A 20,620-nucleotide genomic window follows, 5' to 3' on the forward strand; every position below is an offset into this window, starting at 1 on the left:
CTCTTTTAAAATATCCAACATTAATAAACCATACGGACCACTACCCACCATCCTGAGAAGTATTGGTTGATAATCGTTTATAACATGAACTGATAATTATTTGTGCCAAGTCTGACACTAGTTAAGTGAAACTTAGAGTTGTAAGCTACCTAGACGTGGCCATTTCTTTAAAGTAGCAGATGTATTTATAGAATGAATTCTAACTTGAAAAGTAATACCAAACGAATGCCAAAATATCTTGATTCATTCTAGAATCAATATATATTTGTTGCATGTTTTCTGGTTTAATTTCCATTATACCACAATGAAATTCCCCTCATTGATTGTCACTTGAAAACCAGATTGCCAGAGAAAAAACGTCTGAAAATAAACCTGTTATTCGTATCTGTTCTTACATTTTCAAAGTATATGAATATTGACCAATTCATTATTTGGTAAACTTGATAATTCAAAAATACTTATTCAATCGTGTAAAAATTTTGGCTGTTGGTTACTGTTACCAAAGATTATCAGACGAAAACATCAAATTTTAAAAATTCTGAACTTTTAATTGCAACGATATCAAGGTAAAGTAACATACGAAACTTTATATATAATTTAGCTGTTATGCATAGATCATCGAATAACGATTAGATCACTTTGATTAGCGTAAAGAACATTAAAAGTTAAAATGTTTAAATTCAACATTATTTCACGCGGTTAATTGTAGCCGAGCGAATACGGTTTTTGCTAATCGAGCCAGAGATAGTTCGTGTTGCAGACTTCGAATCTGTCGACTGGTGTTAATCGTGTAACCCTGCACTGAAGATTCCCGAAAGGATGCAACACTAGTGTCTGTAGGCATTTAATTATTATAGTGAAAGACAAAATAATGATGACAGTCCCTTTAAGAAACTCGTTTTTATCGTTGATCACTTTCAGTTGAATAAAGTTGGTCAATTTAGTTCTTATGCATAGATCATCGTATAACGATTAGATCACTGTCTGACTGACGTAAAAAAGAATATTTAGAATTTAAATGTTTAAATTCAACGTTATTTCACGAAGTTAATGGTAGCGGAATGGATACGATCTTTGCTAATCGAGTCAGAGATGGCTCGCGTTGCCGAGTTCGAATATGTCGATTGGTGTTAATCGTGACACCCTGCACTGAAGATTCCCGAAAAGATGACACACTAGTGTCTGTAGGCATTTAATTATTATAGTAAAAATATCTTTTTTAAATAATATATATTATCTTTTAATTTTATTTTTTATTATATATATATATAATATATATATATAATATATATATATATATATATATATATATATATATATATGCAATCATATACAACTATTTAAAGTACAATAATAGAGGGAATTCAGAACTATATTAGTAATGTACAAAGACATCTGATGTACATATTTTTATATTAAAAAAAACTAATAAATAAAACGACATAATTAGGAACTAAAATCATAGATATATGAATAGAATATTAATAATAAAGTGAGTGATAAGTATGTATCTTGGATTCAATAACAGCAACAACAATAAAGAAAAAGATTATATATCTGCTACTGAAAACGTATTCAAGGAAAGGAAAAACTATCATATGTTGTACTTCAGGAGATTTAGAATGAGAACAATACAAATCTGTCAAAAAAAAACAAAAAACAAAAAACAAAAAAAAAACGTAAAATATGACATTTAATAGAAATGGAAAATATTAATGCAAGGATATTATTTTTTTAGAAAAAAGCAATGAACAGAAGTAATTGATGTTTCAGACTGCAAACTTGTATAAATAACAAAAATGCGACCCATAAGAAGGAATAAGAACTCTTTTACACAGAGATATGTGCATTTGAATAACCCAGCGGTGTGTCCACGTTACTATTATCGCTAATAAAAAAAATATGAAATTGACATAATAGCTAAGTGATAAAATTAATGTATATTTTCACGCAAGAACTGCAAGGTCTGTGGTAAAACGCTAAACTAGAGATGTGGGTTTGATAAGTATCAACGTTCAATCATTTTGGTCAGTGCTGGTTAGAACGGAACGCCTACCCATAGGAAACTTTTATGCACGTAATATATATATATATATATATATATATATATATATATATGTGTGTGTGTGTGTGTGTGTGTGTGTTTGTATATATATATTTGGTAAAACTGATAATTAGTAAAAAGCTGAAGAGAGTGCTCAATACTATTGCAGAGCAAATATGTGTTTTATTTTTTTATTACCGTTTTATCTGTTTGGTTACATATGTTTCGGATGTTGGACCATGTTTACGGTCCAGCAGCCTCGTCAGACCTTACAGAAGTGGTTGTTAGTATTTAGAAGAAGTATTTTAGAAGAAATACGAGAAAAAAGGGGGTAGGAGATAATAAGGGGGAGGGAGACGAGTATCGACAATATTTAAGTTTTAAAGGTTAAAATACATTAGATTGTATTGTTTGTGTGAGGGGTAGCAGATTCAGGTAGGCGAGGGTGGAGATATATGGATATAGAAAGGGGGAGAGGGAGAGGGGATGATAAAGTCAAAATAGAGGGGGGTAAGGAGAGGAGGGAGAGGAGTTTCAATTTTTAGGTTTTAAATTTTTACTGCTTTTTGCTTGTTCAGTCAGGTATATGAAGTAGATAGGAGAGAGAGAGGAAGAGAGAGAGAGAGAGAGAGAGAGAGAGAGAGAGAAAGGGTTTGTGTAGGTCTCAAGTGTTTGACAAGTACAAGGTTCAATTTAAAATTTTCGTAGTCACTATAAGTCGACTTGTTCATTTCAGTTGACAATGAGTTGTTTTTAGGTAGTTAAGGATTAATACATACGCTAACGCACACGCAAATACGCATACATACATACACATACATATGTACATTTCTACACATCCATATACAGACACATACGCACATACACATATATATAAACAATACATATGCAGACATACCTGCATCTATATGCAGACATACACACACATACATAGAACTCCTATACACATATACATACTCACATACACACACACACACACACACATATATATATATATATATATATATATATATATATTTTTTTTTAATTACATTTTCACCCCAAACAAGGCACGTTGCCACTTTTGTGTTGAGGGCTACTATCAGGGGCAACAACTACTGGGGTACTATGTTGGGATTTGGGCAGCAAGATGTCAGTTCACGTTATACTTGAACTTCTGCATGTCAGTACAGTTGGGGAAACAGAAACCTGAAATGGAATTCCAGAGTCTAGCGGTTCTGCGGAAGAAACTACTGGAGTAGAAAGATCTTTTACATCTAGGGATCTCTACTGTGTGGGGGTCGGATTTAGCTGCCTGTCGGGTTTGTCGAGCGTGTCTACGTCGTGGGGGCACAAGTGTCTGCAGTTCGCCAGAGCATTCACCATTTAAATACTTGTAGAACAGGCAGAGGGATGCAACATTTCGTCAATGGGACAGAGGCTGAAGCTTAGATGACAGTTCAGGGCCTATCAGATTGGCGACTCTCTTTTGAACCTTGTCTAGGAACGAGAAACTAGTAGCAGACACACCAGCCCAAATGTGACAGCAATAATCCATACATGGGCGAATGGTGGCCTTATGGAGGTACAGGATACTTTCGGATGTTAGTAGTTTTCTAGCACGGTAGAGAGAGTCTACCTTCTTTGCAGCGGCCATGGCAATGTTTTCAATGTAATTGTTCCAACTCATGTTTCCTGTGAACGTTAGGCCAAGCAGTTTGAAAGATGTACTCTCAGATAGGGAGTCACTGGTCATTGCTATTAGTGCCAGAGAAGGCTTTTTGTAATTATTGAAGGAAATCAGTTTAGTCCTGGCAGCATTGAATGTGACCATCCATTTTTGTCCCCATTCCACTACAGATCGGAGATCATCCTCTAGTGTTTTTGCCATTTCTTTAGATATGTGTTAATTTGTTTTCCTGCCATGCCTGTTATAGAGTGTGGTGTCATCAGCATATATACCCATATCACAGACAATTTTGTCAGGAGAGGTCATTTATGAATATTAGAAACTATAGAGGTCCAAGGATAGACCCCTGAGGCACTCCCGCATTTATATCATATTGTTTAGATGTACGACCGTCGAGGACAATCTGGATTTTTCTCTTATCTAAGAAGGATTTAATTATGTTAAGTATTCTACCAGTGATACCGTATGATCTAATTTTCCTGAGGAGACCCTCATGCCATACCCTGTCAAAAGCCTTAGATATATCTAGAGCTACCGCTCTGCCCTAATCTGCTTTGTCCAGTGAATGGTATATACGTTCAGAGATTACAGTGAGGATGTCCGCTGCATCTGTCTAAGTAGATAATCCAAGCCAGTTTTAGGTGGTGGACATTAAAGTCACCAAATACATGTACTTGTGCGCTAGTGTCACGGGAGAGTGCCGTGTCTATGCTGTCAGAGACTTTGTTTATTATGGTGCAGTGCTGGGTCGAGGGAGAGCGGTAGAGAAAATAAAAGTAGCTAATGGTATATTATATGTTTAGTCTAAAGCGTATAAAGGCTTGATCGTCCAATTCGAGGTTTGTTTCTCTAGTCAAGGGGAGCGTGTCACGAAAGTAGACTCCAAGTCCGTGCATATGTCTGTCAGAGTCCTTATGGCAGAGTAGGAGATAGCCAGACATGTTAAAGTAGTTAGAGGAGATGGAGGAGTGTAGGTTAGTTTCACGTAGTATATATATATATATATATATATATATATATATATACCTACATATATACATATACGTGGAGATATAGATCTCCAGTAATAGGTACATATACATACATACATACATACATATATACACACTCATGTACCCACATACACGTATATACAATTACATAAATATACATATTTATAAAAATATAAATATACATATATATATATATATATATATTTAAAAGAGTGTAGCCATCAACAATTGTGGGTTTTTTTTAAAGGTTTTCATCATATTTTTATTTTAAAATATTTTTATAACGCGTTTCGAGCTTAGGGTGCGCTCTCTTCAGATATTTTCGTAAAAAGTTTTTCTTTAAAATGGGAGTTTGTGGATATGCCTCCGCTGATATTAAATATGTTTTTCATAGTGGTGCGATGCGTGTGTTCAGTGTTTAGACGTTCTGTCTCCAACTGTAAGTGTTTTACTGTGACCGGTCAAAGTTAGTTTCAAAGAGTGTTTTTTAGTCCATATGGTGAAGGTTTTTATGGCTTCTTTAGGGTTTTTTTTAAAGACTTTCTTTCCCCATGTATAGCATACACTCACACACAATCCCATACGCATACATATATATTCATGTACACGTACACATGCACACGCACACAGGCACACACACATACACTCACGTATATACATAGAAATATATGTAGGAGCATACATATATACACATATACATACCCACCTACACACTCACACACGTACTCGCATACATCCACCGCTAACAATTATTTTTATTTTTTTATTTTTTATTTTATATATATATATATATATATATATATATATATATATATATATATATATACACACATATATACACTTTTTTCCCCTACCAAAACACGCATGTATATATGCGCTTAATCATTCAGACATATGTACACGCACCCACACACACACACACACAAGTAAGATGGAGAATAATAGGTAGAAGATATATATACACACACATACACGCACATACACACATATATGTACACACATATATGTATGTGCACCTACACTCACAAACATCCACATACTATGTAGGCACATACACATACACACACACATGCACACACACAGACATATGCAGGGGCTCACACATACGCGTATAACCATATTCACACGAACACATTTACCCACTCATACATGTGCATACATATGTATATATACATACATCATTGGACGGAAAATAACCTGGCTAAAATACCTGCCGGAAAAAGAAAAAAGCAAACAATCGACAAACACATACAAGGACAACCAGGAACAGAACACTCTTACACGATATCCGCAAACACAGAGATCACATAACAAAGGTAAGAAACGAAACATACACCATACACAGACACATCCACACAACAGATACAACTACACACAAAGAAGCAACCACAATATATTCACATCTTACACAAATTCCCAACAACTGGCCCAGCCAAAACGCACACTAATAACACCTCAAAATTACACAAGAACCCGCACCATTAACAAACACAACACACCGGACAACATACCACACACAACATCTCCACAAAAATACCCACTTATATACAATCCTAAGCAATAAAAACCTAACCATAACCACCCAATTCAGCGAACACAATCAAAAGTCCATTCCCACAGACACTACATCGCTAACACAAACAACGAAAAAATACCTTTACTAAACAACCCCTACCAAAACACCCCCACAATGCAACACAACTACCTGAGACATCACATAATTCAAAACACTACCTACAACTCTCACCGCTCATATCCCACACAAAGAAACAAACCCCTAAGGCACCTCCCCCATCAACGGGAACAATCAGAATATCCCATGCAACACCAATCCCAACAAACAGACCTCCCCTACAACAAACCCCGACAACACAACCCTATACAACAATGCATGTATCCTCAACAGCAACACCAATTCCAACTGAAACACAACTATCCAACACAAAAAACATATAACGACAACCCATTCAACCATTTATCACTGAACCCTCACAATATTGTACACGACACTCATTTTACAAGGAGACATCACACCACCCTAAAACACACCACTCCTCGAAACAAGGAAACAAACAACTCCCAGCATTTTTTAGGAAGCCCCCAGGGAACAACAATTCCAGGTTAGAAAAAATTAGACCCAAAATCATCAATTTATCCACATACTCCTTATCAAAGAACGAAATGGAAATACTGAAGCTGGGCCTCAAATTCTGCCCCACCCCTAAAAGCAATATAGCAGAACTAAAAAAGGACCTTAAAGAATTCAAACGGAAATTTAGACTAATAGAAACACTAGATAACAAAGGGGACAAAGATGATTCTTTAGTAAAAAACAAATCAACATATTTCCCTAATAAACAGAACAACACAAAAGAACTAAACAACTACTTCGAAAATCTCTGGAACCTTAACCTCCAAAAAAAACACAAAACCACAAGCAACCTCACACATAAGCAAAAACAAGCACTCGAAAAGATCCGTAATAATAATGACATAATAATAAAAGAAGCAGACAAAGGCAGTGCCGTAGTAATCATGGACAGAACGTATTATGAAACAAAAATTACAGAATTACTGGATGACAAACACTACTATAAACCCATTAGTACCAACATAGATAACACCACCATCTCAAAAATCACAAAACTTTGTACAACACACAACAAAATATTAAAAAAGAAAGAAAAGGACTTCCTCACAAATTTCATTACAAAGACCAACAATTTCTACGGACTGCCTAAAATACACAAATCTGGCACAATAAAACTTGCCATCGATACACAAAACTCAGAATATATTAACGCTCCAAACCCTAGCGACCTTACATTTAGACCCATTGTAGCAGGACCAGCCTGTCCGACAAGCAGACTTAGCAACTTAATAGACATCTTATTACAACCTTTCACAGATCAAGTTAAGAGCTACATAAGGGACGACATCCATTTTCTCACTACCTTACCACATACAGTAGAAAACGGGACACTATTAGTTACATTTGACGTTAGTAGTTTATATAGTAATATACCCCATGAATTAGGAAAAGAAGCAATACTATTTTGGATCAACAGACACGCACAAACACTACATCCCAGATTCACAAAACAATTCATTATCGATAGTATAGACATAATTCTAAATAATAATTCCTTCGAATTCAACAATACCAACTACATCCAAACACTAGGTACAGCAATGGGAACGAAAATGGTACCGACTTACGCAACCCTTACATTAGCCTACCTAGAAGAAACCCTATATAAAAAAATAGAACAAAAATTTGGCCACAGCACTAAAATACTGTTTGTAGAATCATGGAAAAGGTACTTAGATGACTGCTTCATCCTATGGAAACCCACATGGGGGGACATCACAGACTTACACACCATACTCCAAAACCTACACCCAAAAATTAAATTCACCATAGAACAAAGCTCTACAGAATTACCTTTCCGAGACATACTGATAAAGATTAAAGACAATAACATTATCACAGACATTTACCGCAAACCTACAGACACCCAACAATACCTACACTTTAAAAGCCACCACCCTAAAAGCTGCATAAAATCAATTCCCTACACCCTAGCACGTAGAATCTGCACCATAATCACGGACAATAACCTTCGAAAAATCCGACTCAAGGAACTACGAATAAATTTAAGAAAAAGAAAATACCCATCACAACTTATAGACAAAGGGATCCAACTTGCGACAAATATAGCAGTAGAAGATTTGAGAACCCCTAAAGAACGAAACAAAGAACAAATCCTAACATACGTCTCCACACACAACACAAACAACCCTGAACTTTTCACAGAGATAACGAAAAACCTCGTCCTACTTAACCAAAACAGCAAACTAAACAATTTCCTTAAAACAACAAAAATAATTAAAAGCAAACGCCAACCCAAAAACCTAAAACGCATTCTTACCTCATCCAAACTCAATCAAGACGCAACAAAAGGAGTCACAAAATGCAACAAACAACGATGTGGAGTCTGCAACATAATATTAGAGGGAAACACATACACATTTGCGAACCCCATACAAACATTCAAAATTAAAAAAAACCTAGATTGCACCTCAAAAAACGTAATCTATGTAATAAAATGTCCAGCATGCGATAAATCCTACATAGGCGCTACAAAAAACCTTAGTAATAGAGTAGCCCTACACCGATCCAACATCAAAATCGCGGAAAATAGACACCTACATGTATCACAACATATACACGCATGCAGTGGAGGCAGATTCGAGATAATGCCCATCTTCCAAACTGACAACTACTTCTACTTGCTAACTCAAGAAAAAAAATTCATAACAAAGTTTAACCCCGCCTTAAACGTCTCTCCATAATTATACACATAAATAGGCAAAACACAAAATACACTTATACGCATGCATGCTTGGGTAGGTGTGCACCCTCACACACGAAACAACAAAAAAGCACAATAAGGCACACGCACACTTTCGCGGGTGCGCGCGCCCATACCCAGTTCAGTACCATTTCTCTTAACTAAACAAACAACTAGAAATTAAACGTATGTATGTGTGTGTGCGCGCGTGTGTGCGTGTGTATATGTGTATGTGCATGGGTGTACACATATGATTGTGTATGCGTGTGTGTATAATTATATATCATCTGTTATCTATGCTACATCTTGTTTGTATGTATACGTGCACTTATGTTTGAGTGACCGAATCCATGTATGCATATGTGCATGGATTGGAAAGGAAACTTCAACCAATATATACATAAGGTGGGATGTATGAATATGTATGTGTGTGTGGGATTGTGAGTGCATGTGCCCATATATATATATATATATATATGGGTGGATGAGTGTATACACATCCGTATGTATGTGTGTGTATGTATGTATATATACATATGTATGCACATGTATGAGTGGGTAAATGTGTTCGTGTGAATATGGTTATACGCGTATGTGTGAGCCCCTGCATATGTCTGTGTGTGTGCATGTGTGTGTATGTGTATGTGCCTACATAGTATGTGGATGTTTGTGAGTGTAGGTGCACATACATATATGTGTGTACATATATGTGTGTATGTGCGTGTATGTGTGTGTATATATATCTTCTACCTATTATTCTCCATCTTACTTGTGTGTGTGTGTGTGGGTGCGTGTACATATGTCTGAATGATTAAGCGCATATATACATGCGTGTTTTGGTAGGGGAAAAAAAAAGTGTATATATGTGTGTGTATATATATATATATATAAAATAAAAAATAAAAAAATAAAAATAATTGTTAGCGGTGGATGTATGCGAGTACGTGTGTGAGTGTGTAGGTGGGTATGTATATGTGTATATATGTATGCTCCTACATATATTTCTATGTATATACGTGAGTGTATGTGTGTGTGCCTGTGTGCGTGTGCATGTGTACGTGTACATGAATATATATGTATGCGTATGGGATTGTGTGTGAGTGTATGCTATACATGGGGAAAGAAAGTCTTTAAAAAAGAACCCTAAAGAAGCCATAAAAACCTTCACCATATGGACTAAAAAACACTCTTTGAAACTAACTTTGACCGGTCACAGTAAAACACTTACAGTTGGAGACAGAACGTCTAAACACTGAACACACGCATCGCACCACTATGAAAAACATATTTAATATCAGCGGAGGCATATCCACAAACTCCCATTTTAAAGAAAAACTTTTTACGAAAATATCTGAAGAGAGCACACCCTAAGCTCGAAACGCGTTATAAAAATATTTTAAAATAAAAATATGATGAAAACCTTTAAAAAAAACCCACAATTGTTGATGGCTACACTCTTTTAAATATACATTTTTTCTCTCGTTGGAACTACACAACCATCACTTTAAATATATATATATATGTATAAAAATAAAATAAAACTACCAGCGATGGTTGACGTTATGTTGTTTTGAAAAAAGAAAAACCGAATGAAATTATGAAATAATCAACGTTTCGTCCCTATTTCAGAAAAAAAGAAAAATGCAAAAAAAGAAAAAGATCATAGACCATACGCATTTTTCCTTTTAATATCCTGAAGATGTCATCTGAAATAGGGAGGAAACGTTGATTATTTCATAATTTCATTCGATTTTTCTTTTTTCAAAACATATATATATATATATATATACACACACAGACATGTGTATATTTATACCAAGTAAATAAAGTAAAGTTAGGATAAATAAATAATGATGAATAAGTAAATACATGGGCGTATATACGGAGTGGGCTCCTAACATGGTGCTTTGGGCAGTGGTTATGTTTAACTTTATTTTCAGTGTTAAATGTATTGCAGATGCAGGCATACAAACACATATACATACATACATGCATACAAATACATGCATATAAACTCAGATATAGCTATACCTGTATATATACGTTCAGCCATGCATACCCATAGATACACACCTATATACATATCTCTCTCTCTCTCTCTCTCTCCCTCTCTCTCATATACTTCATATACGTGGCTGAACAAGCAAAAAGCAGTCAAAAGTTAAAACCTAAAAATTGAAACTCCTCCCCATCCTCTCTCCACCTTCCTCTACCTATATTCATCTATCTCCACTCACACCTACCTTAATCTGCTACCCCCCAACACAATACAATCTAATGTATTTTAACCTTCATAACTGAAATATTGTCGATACTCGTCTCCCTCCCTCTTATTATCTCCTACCCCCCTTTTTCTCGTATTTCTTCTAAAATACTTCTTCCAAATACTAGCAACCATTTTTGTAAGGTCTGATGAGGCTGTTGGATCGTAAATATGGTCCAACATCCGAAACATATGTAACCAAACAGATAAAACGGTAATAAAAAAATAAAACACACATATATATGTGTATATATATATATGCATATATATATGTATATATATATATGTGTATATATATGTATATATATGTGTAGATACATACATATTAATATATATATATATATATATATATATATATATATATATATGTATATAATAAATTTCACAGCCAAACAACGTCGCAGCCCACAAGAGCCTTGGACTCCCGGTTCGTTGACTGTCTTGTCCCTTGTGGGCTGCGACGTTGTTTGGCTATGGAATTTATTATAGATTATCTCTCACATTCGGAAAATCGTATATATATATATATATATATATATATATACATATATATATATAATGAGTATGTATGCACGAAAGGACTTACTAGATTAATTGTCTATCTGTACTTAAGTAAATTTGAACATTATAGCTATATATGTGTTTCTATATACACTATTATTATAGATACCCTGCGTTTATTTACGTCATTAGGTATGCCAATATATGTGCAGCTGTTCCCTATATGCTTTAGTGAATATATTGAATGGATAATAGATTTAGATTATAAAATATCGAGAAAAGATTATTCTTCTTTTTATATACATTCTGCTACATATTATATATTAAGCGCCGCGCCTCTAGATTATCACACATTTTTGTCTAATTTGTTTAGACAACAAACAAAATCATATTTGGTACAAAAATAAAAGACACGCTATTGTACCTTTCACACGTAGCCAAAGTTAATTTTGTTGAATATATATTCCATATGTTATATTCTTGGAATCGTTAACAAACTTTAAAATTCTTACTCCCATCCAATAAATATTTATGAAATTATTTCTCCTTTCAGCCTTCGTTGTTCTCTTAGTTTCAATAATGAAATTCTATCAAACTAATCACCAGACTATTTCTGAAATAGTCAATGCAATCAGGATAGAGCTAATGCTAAAAGTGAATTTCTCAAAGTTATTGACTGTTTTAAATTTCATCTTATACGCTACTCTGTCGGACGTGGAATAATTAAAATAATCTACCACTTGGTTTAGGTGAGGAGCCAACAATCCAGTCCATAAATGATGTATAATTCGTGGCGGATGTCAGGAGAATTTTAGGAACCAGAGAATATCCATAAACAAACTGAGTATTTGTTTGGTATCCGCAGGATTTTGCGAATAACTAACAGGTTCCTGAACAGAGGCGTATCCTCTATCCCACCCATCATCAATAGACCTAGGGTAATATCCTCAACATCTGACAACGCCAAACTCTTTGATAATAAATTTTCAGCAAATTCTGTGTTTGCAATCTGACGTATTTCATCCTGTAACTGTAAACAGGCTATGCGACATAGATATATCCGTGGTTGATTTGCTGAATTATCAAAAAAATGATTCCAATAAAGCAACTTTAATTACTTGGACAAAAAAGTGTTCAACTATACTTATAAAGCTCCCATACTTATAAAGCTTCCATATTGTAAAGGTTTTTAAACGTTGCTGTATTTGTTACCTGACAATGGTGACGGGTATTCGTGATACTAAAACCTGCTTCACACTTATCAAAGCGAACCACTCTCTTTGGTTATATCAATAATAATAATTATCAAATTATTACACAAAATATTTACAACCTGACGTGAGCCACCACTGATAAAATCTAACAATTTGCTTTTGTCAGAGTAAGTAACGATTTTTTACATCCTAGCACAGACGGCGACGAAAAAAAAAAGACTGTTGTGATTTAATAATTGGAAATTGGCGGATTAGTTATGCACTGATATACGTACTCTTTACATAGTAGATTAGATTGCAGTAATAATTTTGAACTTAATTTACCATGCCAGGTGTGGCGATATTTATTAAGTAGTTTATGTACGTGACTATATTTACGTTCTACACGTTGGTCGCAAGAAAAGCAGTACATTTGTATAACGGTAACTTAGTTAACCAAAAAATTACGTTAAAAACGTTTTCAAAAAATATTACAATATACACGCAGTTTCTCCAAATATCGTCCGTATAATCCGAAGTAGTGAATAAGCCAAATGGCATTAAAACAAAATACACATTTAAATAATAAGATTTAAACCTCAAATTCCTTTTCATTTGACCATCTTGTATTAATATTTGTTTTTCTCTTTGAATGTTACTAAATAACTGTTTTTATTCTAAATTTTATCCCGTATTCAAGATAATTACTTCCTATTGGTGACGGATATTTTAAAGGATTATGTGAAGGACGTGCGTCCAATTTGCGAAGGAAAACCTGTGGTCGTTTATATTGACGTCGCCTTACGCCAGATTCAAGCAGTGGTCAGTAGAAATTTCCATTACTTTATATTTTTATGAATCATATTGGTAAAGCATTCATGAAAATTTGCATTTTTGCTAATTGTCTGCTTATTACTTTGTGTCGCATCTTCATCGTTTATTATACTTAAAAACAGGGGGGATGGGTGGTAACTAGGGCTATGACAACAGCATATTGTTTTCCTTGTTCTGATTCTCGGCTGTGTATCCATTGATATCCTTTATGTTTTATATAGAGTGATGCGGTTCTCGGTTGATTAATTGTGTCTAACTGTATGTGATATATACTCGAGAGTCAAAACAATGAAAAGAATATGCTGTTGTCATAGCCATAGTTATAACATACCTACAAACATTTGTCTTAACGTGTTCTTATATAGAAAATTGTGGTTAAAATTCATCTGACGCTGTTATGTGTCGAACGTGAAACTCAAACTTAAATACACTTAGAATAAAAGTAATATTTGTTCTGTGCAATATAGTACAATATCGTGAGGACTTCTTCCATGCCAATCAGATGGGAATATATATTCTTCTCTTTGTAAAATTATTCGTATTTTTGAAGATGAGTGATTTAACTAGTTCGACCACGCAAGTCTTCATCAAGAAACATGATTACGTAATAACACATTACACCTTTGAACATCGTAAATTGACATGTATTTACAAGTGCTTGTCCATCGGCATTAATCAAGGCAACACGTTAAGCCTGCACCCGGCCTGCTAAGCCAAGAAGAATTTGATGAAACTCCCTTTGATTTGATAAATGGCAGTCCATTGACTATGAAACTAATATCCATTTATGTATTAATAAAATTATTTTAAATTAGATACGTCAAAATAAAAGTATTTTAAAATAGATACGTCAAAATAAAAGTATTTAAAAATAGATACGTCAAAATAAAATTATTTAAAAATAGATACGTCAAAATAAAATTATTTAAAAATAGATACGTCAAAATAAAATTATTTCAAAATAGATACGTCAATATAAGTTTATTTTAAAATAGATACGTCAAAATAAAATTATTTTAAAATAGATACGTCAAAAAAAATTATTTTAAAATACATACGTAAAAAAATTATTTTAAAATAGATAGGTCAAAATAAAATTATTTTAAAATAGATACGTCAAAAAAATTATTTTAAAATAGATACGTCAAAATAAAATTTATAATATACTTTATGATCAAGTACTGTTAGCTGTGCTTGTCCCTCGTTCTTTCTTCATTGGGATCTTCCGAACACTCGATTGTCTAACACAAGATAAAAAATTTAATAAGTCCTCAGATGTAACTCTTCATCGTACATTATAGCAATACTCTATGGCTGATATGGATAGCGTCCGAACATTTATAACGAATGCATTTCAGCGTTCTATGTTGAAAAAGAAGGTGTTTTAAGTAGTATCGAATGTGACTGATAGGTTAACTGTCGGTATAGATCACTTCATACCTTCCGAGAAATTCCAACAAAAACCAAACAGCCAGTGGTTGTTCATTCCACAATACTGCGACAACACCCAGCATAAGTCAACAGAAAAGGCCCAACTTTCCTCCCGACAAAACCCGATGCAACGTTGCTAAACCGACACAGCAGAAGTTAAACGAATTGGGCTACGGGACTCTGCCTCATCAACTATACTCTTCAGATCTCTCACCTAAGATTAACACTTTTTCAAGCATTTCGACAACTTTCTGCGTGAGAAACATCAAACTCCTTCAGCGATTTCATCGCTATCAGAACACAAGATTTTTACGTTAATGGCATAAATACACTTGTTTTGCGTTGGAAAAAGTATGTTGATTCTGATGGTGATTATTTCGATCAGTAAATTTTTGTTTGAGCAGAGATATGTTCATCTGAATTTAAAAGTTAAAAACCACAATAACTTTCTTGTGAACCTGATAATATAAATCGTATTTCTCAAGTAAAACAACAGTATGAACGATAAATAGGATATTTACTATGTCTCCATCTTAATATCTAACGCCATTTCACAGTAACGCCCCTTATGTTTACTAAATTCGTTTACGAAAATTGAAATGTGTTTATTTAAAATTCTATTCTTCTAGTCGATAGTTATTTCAAGTTTGGAGATTTATTATGAAACTGTAAATCAATTCGTATTATTAAGTTTATGAAATAATATTCTTTTTGAAACCATGAATACTGTAAAATAATTGGTCTCGTCAGCTAAAACAATATTTAAATATGTAACAGAAATAAGTTTATTATTTATGTATTTATTTAAATTTGATTCGTTTTCAGATTTTCATACGCTCTGTTTGGTTGCAAAAAATAGAATTGCCAGCAAACTATTTTTGAATACATTTTTAAAACATGTCAGTTTCCCCACTCGCCAATCTTTCACGAGAAACACCCGTCTGGCTGAAACTACTGTCAATAATTTTCCCCATTCTTTATCTGTGCCTAAATCCAAACGTAGATTCCATGAACAAAACTTCTTTCTTCGAACTGCACGCCAGTGAAACTCTCTGCCGTTTGCCTGTTTCCCCCCTGACTACAACTTGGACGTCTTCAAGTCCAACATAAACAAACTCCTGACAAACAGCCCCCTTAAGGAAGACACTCTATCAAAACCCCCAATACTAATGATTACTAAAATACTATCTCATTGATTGCTGTACACGCAATAACCCTTATCCCTGAGTGGCCTTCGGGCCTTGATAAGTGGTGACCACTATGTAAAAAAATGTTCTGTTTTAGTCGACAAGATGATTATATTGAAGCTGGGAATATTTTTTTTTAAATGCCTATCCATGTTTACTGATCAGACGATCCCATGTTTTAAATGCATGTAAAACAAGAATAACTTACACATATGTACATAAAATGCCTCGGCGTATTATCGTAGACATGTTTCTTAATTTAATAATTCTAGGCTGAGGTTTTGAATTTCAAGAGATTCTTAATTCTATCTTAAAACGTAAACGAAATTCAACAAATATTTAAATATGTAAGAACACTAAATTATGTTTTATATATTTATTTTATATTACATATCTATTTATTTTATATATCTAACTTAATATAGAGATAACATTATTCTGATTGTTATTATCTTTACAGAGCGAACAATCGCAAGTTCTGAGTATCAATGCCTGGTTACGATTTGTAAGTATCTATTTCTTGTTTCCTTACGACATCCTAAGTACAAGTCGATTAGTCAATCGAGAGCATTGACGTCTGAAAAGTATTTTATCTACGAACGTGCACACTGAATGCGACACATATTAAGTAAAAATAACTAGTTTAATAGATATGTCTACGTCTACAGAGCATTATAATACGGTGTGTCTGTCCTGCTGTCGGTCATTCAGTCACGTTTAAATTCGAAATAGCATTTTTACCTCCTTTTAAAGACATTGTTGTCGATCAACCTTTTTGTTCTTACGCAACTTTGCATCTCCAACGATCAAGCAATCGCCCCAAAATTTGCTTCCCCTATTGGCCATGGTTTTACCTGGATTTTATTTGATTACAGAATGTCTAGGTCAAAAGCTAAGATCAATGTTACATAAAAGATCAAGGTCAGACTTATGTTTGTATTATTTAGATTAATCGGACACTTGATCTAACTTTGAGTGTAATCTCAACGTTTCGATTGATGTAAGCTCCGAGCTTTGTCGGAAGTTGAAGTCGCCATGTTTTGGTAGAAGAAACGGGGGTAGTTCTGCACTCTAATGTTTCGAATTGCTGGATCTAGTTAGAATTAAGTTTAAATGAATTTTAAAGATAATTAAATTAATAGTGAACCTAAGAATGTATAATTTTTAATTCATGATTAAAATTTGAATTAAATCCACCAGAAAATTTTATATTCTTAGAAACATTATTTACGAAACTAAAAGGCTGCTGGTTTCAGTATGGCTAATCGCGTGTTATCCATTTCTTAACCAGATGTAGTGTTTTAAAAACTTTTTGATATGTTATCATTATGACTGATAGGGGATAAAAAGGGGGGGGATTAAAAATACAAACTGTAATCGCTATTTAGTTAATATATTTTGGCCAATAATGTTTTGGATCATATATAAACTTGACACTATTTTTTGACCTTGACATCAAAAGGTTTGTTTATTGTAATAATACTGACTGAAATTTTAACTTCGGGTTTCGTACATAAAACATATTAATCTGATGATCTTTAATGACAATAACCGCCAAATAAAATTTAAGTCTGGTCAGATAAATAGTGTTCCAGTTAACGAAAGACCTCACATTTTCTTTTTAAATACTTGACACACTAACGAGGTTTTCCAAAGAAAAAAAAAACTTTTATACGCATCGATTGAACATCTTTGCAAGCATGGAGGCTTGTTACGGTTGCAGCCTTTTGTGTATTATAATTGGAATATTGTCAGGACCAGTTGCTTTGCTAGCATAAAGTGCAGCAACATCTCGACCTGATATGTGAATGTCGCTTAGATTATTTTCGGTCTTTTGAAGAAATTGGCCCAGATCGCATAGAGTGTATTTTTATGCACGGTTTTTGGCAAAACGTTTGGTTTTGTCAGGTGGTGACAAAATTGCACCAAGCCCATTTATTATAGTCTGGACAGAACACAGGTATCTGTATCGAATACAGTTTTGTTATTCACCAAAACCCATAGTAGCCAAAATGCTGTTCTTCTATTACGGACTGGATAATCTTCGCATAAAGTTCTCTTGTGTTTCCAGTTATTGTTTTGCGGTGATTGCTGGCTGTCTGAAACACAATTTTAGTTTCACAACATCTATTGCGTTTAAAGCAATTAAAGTAGTGATTTCTTTGAGAAATGGCAGCAGCACATTGAGGGTATACCATGTCTGGTTGTTCGATTTTTGTTAGAATTTATTGAAGGATATATATTTGTCTTTGCCGTGGTTTAACCAACAAGTTAGCTTGGATGATATATCGCATTTCTTTTAAAGATAGAGCGACGAGCTAGTTCTGATATAAAGGTTCGGAAACTATCCCATCGAGTATTGATATACTGTTCGGTATAGAAGCAGATTTGAGGTTTTGCCATATTTTGTTTTATTCATTGTGACAACCGGATGAACAGAATATCGGAGACAAAATGAAAGATGAGCATAGTTTAGAGTATGTTGTTAGAGTAGAGTACAATAACTAGCTGTTTTAGATCATGAGTAAGGGAGAAATCATGAGTAAATCCTCCTTTTTCATCTGTTTCGTTTGAGTGGATAAGTCATTATACATTGTTAACATGAAAATCTCCACAGGCATGAATATTGGTTCAGTAATGGCCAATTTGCTTAGCGATACGCTCAAAGGTAGCTAAAGCATCAATGGGGGATGGGCGATAGAGGACAAATGTAAATGCTGTGCTATGAGAAAGTGAAACTCTAAATCACAAGTAAGGATGTTTGGGGTATTCCTTGGATACGTTCCTATGACAGGGGTAAGGTTATCGTTAAGATTCGGATTCCTTTGTTTAGAAAGACTTTCTACAGTACTGACGATTACTAGCCTTTCTAAACAAGGGAATGCGATTTTCAAGATTAACAAGATGAAACTACTTCTAATGTAAGCACATATTCCATGTCCATAGCGATTTTGAAAGTCGGGTTTAGATGTGAAAATAGAATATCGTTTAATGGCGAAATCAACTACAGAAACAGTTGAATTAAAGCCAGATTTAGAACAACATTTGAAGTTTGGTCTCTTTTAATTGAATTTCAACTTCTGAAATGTTGGACATAAATTAATGTTAGTGAGAGTTTACCTTAGAGGTTGGTATTTTTGGTTTTCACATGTTTTTTACTTGGGCGTCAGGACTTATCAAAGATCGAAGGCCACTCGATGATAAGAGTTAATAAATGTTAGGTAGGATAGTCATTGTTAATGGCGTAAGTTGCATAGAAGTTGATTATTTATGGGGACGGCTCAACAAGAACTTGTTTACATTGGATTTGACGGCCCCTTCCTTGTATTCATCTGTGGCGCAAGCCAGCAGAACAGTATTCCCCAGGAGGGCAGTTTTGGGAAAGAAGCTTTGTTCATGGAATTTGCGCTTAGATTTAGGCATAGATAGAGAGTGAGGGAAATCGTATATAGTGGTTGTAGCTAGTCAAGTTAATTTTATGAATATTTGGCAAGCGGGGAATAATAGATTGAAGTTCAGTCAAGCACTTGCTATTAAAACAATGATAGAGCAGAAACATGTTCGAAACGTCTCGTCTGTGGGGATGACGTTGCAGAGAGAAAACAGGAAATTACTTACTAGGTTTCGAAGCCGGTTTGGAACACTACCAAGGCTGGATAGGGTGTGCCGAGCAGAACTACTTAGATTTGGCAACAGTATCCAATTTTAGGGCGTAATTGATTCTTATACATATAATTGCATCGGCCGTGAGATACCTACTGAAGCAATAGAGTGATCCAATTATTTGCAACATATGTGATGTATGTGTTTTATTTAAGATCGGAAGTGAAGGTCAGTCACAGAAGCTTGTCAAGACATGATGTTTCACTAAGACGAAGGATATTCATTTAAATTGAAGCGTGGTGGGTTCAGAGCAACTTTTTTCTTCATTGCACCATATGCTCAAGATAAAGATAAGGATAAAGATCACGATCAAGATCAAGATCAAAAGAGAGAGAGAATATCAGAAAGATAATAAGCCAGGTTTAGTCTCCTGTAATTGGATTTCAACTTATAGAAGAGTGGAACGTAGACTCTTGATGTTAGTCAGGGAGACCTGTTAGTTGGGGTCTACATTGGGAGATCGAGTCCCCTTTACGTGGGATGACGTT

General features: G+C 34.4%; 1 protein-coding gene across 2 annotated transcripts in view; it reads left to right on the forward strand.

The window, feature by feature from the left end:
- The window catches only part of LOC145269631 (neuronal acetylcholine receptor subunit alpha-7-like), a 96,720-nt gene that overhangs the window by 49,892 nt on the left and 26,208 nt on the right, over nucleotides 1-20,620 (forward strand). For both annotated transcript variants that reach the window (XM_080125358.1, XM_080125351.1), the window contains 2 exons: nucleotides 13,718-13,839; nucleotides 16,930-16,974. In XM_080125358.1, coding sequence (XP_079981484.1) covers nucleotides 13,718-13,839; nucleotides 16,930-16,974 — 167 coding nt within the window. The remainder of the gene's footprint in view (nucleotides 1-13,717; nucleotides 13,840-16,929; nucleotides 16,975-20,620) is intronic.

This window comes from Euprymna scolopes, chromosome 4, assembly GCF_053919585.1.
Source record: "Euprymna scolopes isolate OS-2025 chromosome 4, ASM5391958v1, whole genome shotgun sequence".
Lineage (NCBI taxonomy): Eukaryota > Metazoa > Mollusca > Cephalopoda > Sepiida > Sepiolidae > Euprymna > Euprymna scolopes.